The sequence below is a fragment of the Scomber japonicus genome, unplaced genomic scaffold, assembly GCF_027409825.1.
Source record: "Scomber japonicus isolate fScoJap1 unplaced genomic scaffold, fScoJap1.pri scaffold_666, whole genome shotgun sequence".
Taxonomy (NCBI): Eukaryota; Metazoa; Chordata; class Actinopteri; order Scombriformes; family Scombridae; genus Scomber; species Scomber japonicus.
The window spans coordinates 1-7,500 of NW_026518716.1; the positions used below are offsets into that span (position 1 = coordinate 1).

Consider the following 7,500-nt stretch of genomic DNA (forward strand, 5'->3'; position numbering starts at 1 on the left):
CTTCCTACCTTCCATCTATCCTTCCTTCTGTCCTTCTTTTCCTTCCTTCCATCTTGTGAATATGAATTACATCATTGCTCGGAGTAAAAACCATGATGTCATTCTTGTAACTCTCTGTAGTTTCTTTGAAAACTATAATTTAGTGAGCGAACCTGAAGAAGCTAAAGTTTAAACACTTTGTTCACTTCTAATTAAGTCACATTAAAGTCAGTTCAGTGTGTGATGGATACGCTTCAACCCTTCATTTAACTAATTACTCCAAACTGCTCAATTAGCTCATTGGTGGAGGGTTAACCCTGTTGTGGGAGGAAGGAAGGAAGGAAAGGAGGGAAGGAGGAAGGAAAGGAAGGAGGGAAAGAAAGAGGGAGGGAGGGAAGGAAGGAAAGGAGGGAGAAAGGGAGGGAAGGAAGGAAAGGAAGGAGGGAAAGAAAGAGGGAGGGAGGGAAGGAAGGAAAGGAGGGAGGAAGGGAGGGAAGGAAGGAAAGGAGGGAGGGAGGGAGGAAGGGAAAGAAGGAAGGAAGGACGGAGGGAGAAAGAAGAACGAAGGAAAGAAGGAGAAAGGAAAAAAGGAAGGAAGGACGGAGGGAGAAAGAACCGGCCCGTCGAGAGGTCCAATCCGGCCCAGTTTCCTTCTTCGTTCTTTTCCTTCCTTCTTTCCTTCAATCTGTCTTACCTTTCCTCATTCCTTCCTTCTTTTCCTTCCTTCTTGTCCTTTCCTTGCTCCCTTTTCTTCCTTCCTTCCAGCTTTCGTTCCTGTATTCTCTTTCTTCTTCTCCTTCTTGGTCCTTCCTTCCTTCCTTCCTGCCTGCCTGCCTGCCTGCCTGCCTTCCTTCCTTCCTTCCTTCCTTCCTTCCTTCCTTCCTTCCTTCCTTCCTTCCTGCCTTCCTTCCTTTCAGTGATCCGGCCCACATGAGTTCAAATTGGGCTTTATGTGGCCCTTGAATGAATATGAGTTTGACACGCCTGCTCTAGAAATCCATAAAACACACAAACTGAATAAATATATATATATAACTCCGTTTCTCTCCTTTTGTCAGACCTGATGATTGAAATGGAAGACCACACCAACGACCTGAGCGAAGCCCGTATCCCCTTCCTCGACTATAAGACCTACACCGACCGTAACTTCTTCCTGCCCTCCAAGGACGGCGCCGCCAACAACGCCATGATCACCGGGAAAATACAAATCCCCGAAGCTCGCAAGGCCATCGTGGCTCAGGCGCTCAACCAGTTCTCCAACCTGCTGAACAGTAAAACCTTCCTCATCAACGTGAGTGTCAGAGCTTCCTTCCTCCCTTCCTTCCTTCTGTCCTTCCTTCCTTCCTCATCAACGTGAGTGTCGGAGCTAAGTTCCTCTCTCTCTTCCTCTTCTTTTTTTTGGTGCTCGTCTTACCTGTCGTCTGTTTTGATTGTTCCTTCCTTCCTTCCTTCCTTCCTTCCTTCCTTCCTCCCTCCCTCCCTCCTTCTTTCCTTCCCTCCCTCCCTCCTTCTTTCCTTCCCTCCCTCCTTCTCTCTTTCTTTCCTCCCCCCTACCTTCCTCCCTTCCTTCCTTCCTCTCTCCCTCCTTCCTTTCCTTCCTTCTTTCCCTCCCTCCTTCTCTCTTTCTTTCCTCCCGCCTACCTTCCCCTTTCCTTCCTTCCTTCCTTCCTTCCTTCCTTCCTTCCTTCCTTCCTTCCTTCCTTCCTTCCTTCCTTCCCTCCCTCCTTCTTTCCTTCCCTCCTTCTTTCCTTCCCTCCCTCTTTCCTTCCCTCCTTCCTTTCCTTCCTTCCTTCTGTCCTTCCTTCCTTCCCTCCCTCCTTCTCTCTTTCTTTCCTCCCGCCTACCTTCCCCTTTCCTTCCTTCCTTCCTCCCTTCCTTCCTTCCTCATTTCCTTCCTTCTTTCTTACTTCCTCATTTCCTTCCTTCTTTGTCCCTTCCTTCCTTTCCTTCTTCCTTCCTTCCTTCCTTCCTTCCTTGACTCGAGGACAACAGGAGGGTTAAATAGGTCTATGGTAAATGTATTACTAAAATCTGTGTAAAATGTGATTAGCATAAACCCGCCCCTGCTGCTGTAGAGGTATAAATACATTCAGCACACACTACTACTACTACTACAGTCTACAGTTAGCCAAGTTAGCCGCTGAGCTAGCCGCCGAGTTAGCCGCCGAGCTAACAGCCGAGTTAGCCGCCGAGCTAGCAGCTGAGTTAGCAGCAGAAAGCTCTCAGACGTTAGCGTCCATGTTTCTGGTAGAGGTGGTGACTTTGATTGACAGGTGACACTTGGTAGGGGGCGGGGCTTCAGCATTTGGGAGCAGAGAGAGAGGCTGAGTTTTACACAACTTTGAAGCCTAATTTCATATATTTGGCGATTTTTTTTTAATCATCCAAATTTGGCAGGGTGGTTAACAACACACTTTTCTGTGGTATGTCAAACTCAGAACACATATTTATTCTTACTTTACACAGACTTAACTTCCTTTTAATACCTCTCTTTATATATTTTTTGTACATCTTCTGCATCTCTAGTTCATCCACACGTTGGAGAGTCGTCCGGACTTCAACGCCCGTGCTCGTGGTTATTTCGCCTCCTTGCTGACGGTGGCGCTGCACGGCAAGCTGGAGTATTACACCGACATCACGAGGACGCTGCTGCTCGAGCTGATGGACGAACACGTGCAGAACAAAAACCCCAAACTCATGCTGAGGAGGTGAGGAGATAACAGTGTTCATAATGTAGAACAGGGGAGTCCAACATGAGGCCCGCGGGACAGAACCGGGCCGCCGAGGAGTCTAATCCGGCCCACTTTCCTTCCTGTCTTCTTTTCCTTCCATCTGTCTTTCACTCCTTCCTTACGTCGATCCTTCCTTCCTTCCTTCCTTCCTACCTTTCTTTCCTTCCTTTCTTTCATCTTTCCTTACTGTCTTCTCTCCTCTTCCTTCTATCCTTGCATCTTTCCTTCCTTCCTCTCTTCCTTCCTTCCATCTTTTCATCCTGTCTTCTCTTCCTTCCTTCCATTCGTCTTTCCTTCCTTCTTTCCTTCAATCCTCCCTTTCTTCCTTCCATCTTTTCATCCTTCCTTCCTTCCATCTTTCCTTCCTTCCTTTCTTTCATCTTACCTTACTGTCTTCTCTCCTCTTCCTTCCATCCTTGTATCTTTCCTTCCTTCCTCCCTTCCTTCGATCCTCCTTTTCTTCCTTCCTTCCATCTTTTCATCCTTCCTTCCTTCCTTCAATCCTACCTTTCTTCCTTTCTTCAATCCTTCCTTCCTTCGATCCTACCTTTCTTCCTTTCTTCAATCCTTCCTTCCTTCGATCCTACCTTTCTTCCTACCTTACTTCCATCTGTCCTTCCTCCCTCCCTTCCTTCAGTCTTTCCTTCCTTCCTTCCTTTCTTTCTTTCATCTTACCTTACTGTCTTCTCTCCTCTTCCTTCCATCCTTGCATCTTTCCTTTCTTCCTTCGATCTTTTCATCCTATCCTCTCTTCCTTCCTTCCTTCCTTCCTTCCTTCCTTCCTTCGATCCTCCCTTTCTTCCTTCCTTCCATCTGTCTTTCCTTCGATCCTCCCTTTCTTCCTTCCATCTTTTCATCCGTCCTTCCTTCCTTTGATCCTACCTTTCTTCCTTCCATCTTTTCATCCTTCCTTCGATCCTCCCTTTCTTCCTTCCATCTTTTCATCCTTCCTTCCTTCCTTCGATCCTCCCTTTCTTCCTTCCTTCAATCCTTCCTTCGATCCTACCTTACTTCCATCTGTCCTTCCTCCCTCCCTTCCTTCAGTCTTTCCTTCCTTTCTTTCTTTCATCTTACCTTACTGTCTTCTCTCCTCTTCCTTCCATCCTTGCATCTTTCCTTCCTTCCTTCGATCTTTTCATCCTATCCTCTCTTCCTTCCATCCTTGCATCTTTCCTTCCTTCCTCCCTTCCTTCGATCCTCCCTTTCTTCCTTCCATCTTTTCATCCTGTCTTCTCTTCCTTCCTTCCATCCTTGCATCCTTCCTTCCTTCCTTCGATCCTCCCTTTTTTCCTTCCTTCCATCTGTCTTTCCTTCCTTCCTTCCTTTCTTCGATTCTCCCTTTCTTCCTTCCATCTTTTCATCCTTCCTTCCTTCCTTCGATCCTACCTTTCTTCCTTTCTTCAATCTTTCCTTCATTCCTTCCTTCCATCTTTCTTTCCATCCTTCGATCCTCCCTTTCTTCCTTCCATCTTTTCATCCTGTCTTCTCTTCCTTACTTCCATTTGTCTTTCCTTCCTTCCTTCCATCTTTCTTTCCTTCCTTCGATCCTACCTTTCTTCCTTCCTTACTTCCATCTGTCCTTCCTCCCTCCCTTCCTTCAATCTTTCCTTCCTTTCTTTCTTTCATCTTACCTTACCTCCTTCGATCCTACCTTTCTTCCTTCCTTTCTTCAATCCTTCCTTCCTTCCTTTCTTCAATCCTTCCTTCCTTCCTTCCTTCCTTTCTTTCATCTTACCTTACTGTCTTCTCTCCTCTTCCTTCCATCCTTGCATCTTTCCTTTCTTCCTTCGATCTTTTCATCCTATCCTTCCTTCCTTTGATCCTACCTTTCTTCCTTCCATCTTTTCATCCTATCCTCTCTTCCTTCCTTCAATCCTTCCTTCCATCTTTTTAATGATCCGGCCCACATCAGATCAAATTGGTCTGTTTGTGGCCGTTGAATGAAGCTGAGTTTGACTCCTCTGATGTAGAAAGTTCAAAGTATAAAAGCAAGTTTGAAGAATTAGTTTTTTTAAGGCGGTATTTATTTTATACCATGATTACAAATAAACCACCTTTAAATATGACCTGAGAACTTCCTCTCCAGGCTTCTGTACTTCAGCTCGAGTCATAATGTGTGTTTTTTGTTGTCTTGTGTTTGTGTTTCCAGGTCGGAGACGGTGGTGGAAAGGATGCTCTGTAATTGGATGTCCATCTGTCTCTATCAGTTCCTCAGGGTAACACACATTCTTTCACCTATTCTGTTGTTTGTCCTCTTTCTTCCATTTTCCTTTTTTTTTTTTTTTCCTTTTTCGATCTGCTCGGCTTCAGCTCTAGTCCCCGTCTGTCCCTGTCGGTTATAATTGACTCCAAAATATTTTGCTCTGTGTTGAAACCTCAGTGTCTGGTGGAGGTTTTTTTTTTCCTCTCTCTGTTGTGTGTTGAGTTTTGGGCTTTTTTTTTTTTTGTGAAGTTTGTACATAGTTATACTTCCTTCCTTCCTTCCTTCCTTCCTTCCTCCTTTCCTCCCTCCCTCCTTATTCCTTTCCTTCCTTCCTTCCTTCCTCCTTTCCTTCCTTCCTTTCTTTCCTGCCTCCCTCCTTCTCTCTTTCTTTCCTTCCTCTCTCTTTCCTCCCTTCCTTCTGTCCTTCCTTCATTCCTCCCTCCCTCCTTCTCTTTCTTTCCTTCCTCTCTCTTTCCTCCCTTCCTTCTGTCCTTCCTCCCTCCCTCCTTCCTCCCTTCCTTCTTTCCTCTGTCCTTCCTTCCTTCCTTCCTCTTTTCCTTTCTCCTTCCCTCCTACCTTCCTTCCTTATTTCCTTATTTCTTCCATCCTTCCTTCCTTCCCTCCTTTCCTTCCTTCTTTCCTTCCTTCCTCCTTTCCTTCCTTCCTTCCTTTCCTTGCTTTTTCCTCCCTTCCTCATTTTCTTCCTCGATCCCTCTTTCTTCCTTCCTTCTGTCCTTCCTTCCTCCCTCCTTTTCTCTTTCTTTCCTTCCTCTCTCTTTCCTCCCTTCCTTCTTTCCTCCCTCCCTCCTTCTCTCTTTCTTTCCTTCCTCCCTTCCTTCCTCCCTTCCTCTTTTCCTTTCTCCCTCCCTCCCTCCCTCCTACCTTCCTTCCTTCCTTCTTTATTTCCTCCCTCCTTCCTCTTTTCCTTTCTCCCTCCCTCCCTCCCTCCCTCCCTCCTGCCTTCCTTCCTTATTTCCTTATTTCTTCCATTCTTCCTTCCTTCTTCCTTCCTTCCTTCCCTCCTTTCCTTCCTTCCTACCTTCCTTGACAACAGGAGAGTTAAGAAAAAGGCTAAATTTAAATCAGTACATGCATCACCTTAATGTTTTCCACTTGAGCTTCAACTTTATTACTATCCTGAAGGATGTTTAGTCTCCAGCAGCCGTCAAAGCTCAGAACCAAAAAAATGGAGTCAACTACAGTATCAGCTCGACACTCGACCACCGAGGGGTTAGGGTTCATTTAAAGGTTTTTGGTTTGTGTTCTTGTTTTAGGACACAGCAGGAGAACCTTTATACAAACTGTTCAAAGCTTTGAAGCATCAGGTGGAGAAAGGACCGGTGGACGCTAAGATGAAGAAAGCCAAATACACTCTGAACGATACGGGACTGCTGGGAGACGACGTGGAATACTCCGTCCTGGTTAGTAAAAACACACCAACTCTACTCTGAGTTTAAACAAGGGGCATTCATGAAGACCACAATTTCTTTGTTTTTTCTTCTTTTTTTTAACATTCAAAGTATTGCCTGTAGTAGGCTTTTTTACTTTTTGCAGAGGTGGAAAGTAACGAATTACATTTACTCACGTTACTGTAATTGAGTAGCTTTTTTGTGTACTTGTACTTTTTAAAGTAGTTTTAAAAATCTGTACTTTTACTTTTACTTAAGTATGTTTTGTGTGAAGTATTGTACTTCGCTACACTTTAAATCACATCCGTTACTGAGTAAAAAATGTTGGCCGAATGTTTTTTTAAAGCAAAGAGTATCGTACAGAATCATTAACCAGCATGATACAATAACTTAACATTCATGCAGCCTGTTACACCTGGCAGCTAGCTCTCATAGCGACATATAAACTCTAACACAACACAACAAACTCTAAAAGAAATGTCCATTAGACGTTGTGCTGTCATCTGTCTCACTCTTCGTGTAGGACGAGGCATTGCGCATGATGCGTTCACGTGAAAAGGACAGCGTCGGAAATGAGAGAATTTAGCGAATGCTGCACAGGGGCACAGCCTTTTACACATGGGTACTTAAAAGTTTGGTCTTCTTTGGGTCATTTAAAGAAAAGTTTTTGCTCTTGTGACTTTGACCCATAGTGATTCATAGATATGCAGTATGACTGTTGGTTTACAACAGGGTGATTGTAGGACTAGGATCAGACCTTTAGAGGGGCTCAGCTCCTAATGAGAATTTGACATTCAATGCCCTGCAAGTGTTTTAACCCCCCCCCCAATAATCATTCAGTGTTTCCCACACAATATTTAGAGACTATGGAGGGTTTATCATTTATTTTTAGGGGTGCTGAGATCAAATTTAGGGGTGTTAGAAAATCAAAAAAAAAAAGTCTAAAATCGCTCCGAGTTTACAGAATCCACAATTATGCCACCTTCAATTTAATGGTTGTGTGATTTGAAAATGTTTTATGGGATGGTCTTCACTAAAATGACACATATCTCCATAAATGTTTTAAATGTTGTGTGTCGACATGTTTTGTCATTGAAGCTGAATTTGTAAATGTATACCTTTATCTTTAATTAAAACAACTAGTTAAAGATTTATGAGCCATCACTTTGTCCTACAG

General features: G+C 44.4%; 1 protein-coding gene across 1 annotated transcript in view; it reads left to right on the forward strand.

Moving 5' to 3' along the window:
* Nucleotides 1–1,042: 1,042 nt before the first annotated feature.
* LOC128354827 (plexin-B2-like) overlaps nucleotides 1,043–7,500 on the forward strand; it is a gene marked incomplete at its 3' end in the record, with an annotated part of 12,829 nt that continues 6,371 nt past the window's right edge. Inside the window, exons 1-4 of the mRNA XM_053314977.1 lie at nucleotides 1,043–1,270; nucleotides 2,506–2,687; nucleotides 4,861–4,927; nucleotides 6,189–6,335. Coding sequence (XP_053170952.1) covers nucleotides 1,043–1,270; nucleotides 2,506–2,687; nucleotides 4,861–4,927; nucleotides 6,189–6,335 — 624 coding nt within the window. The remainder of the gene's footprint in view (nucleotides 1,271–2,505; nucleotides 2,688–4,860; nucleotides 4,928–6,188; nucleotides 6,336–7,500) is intronic.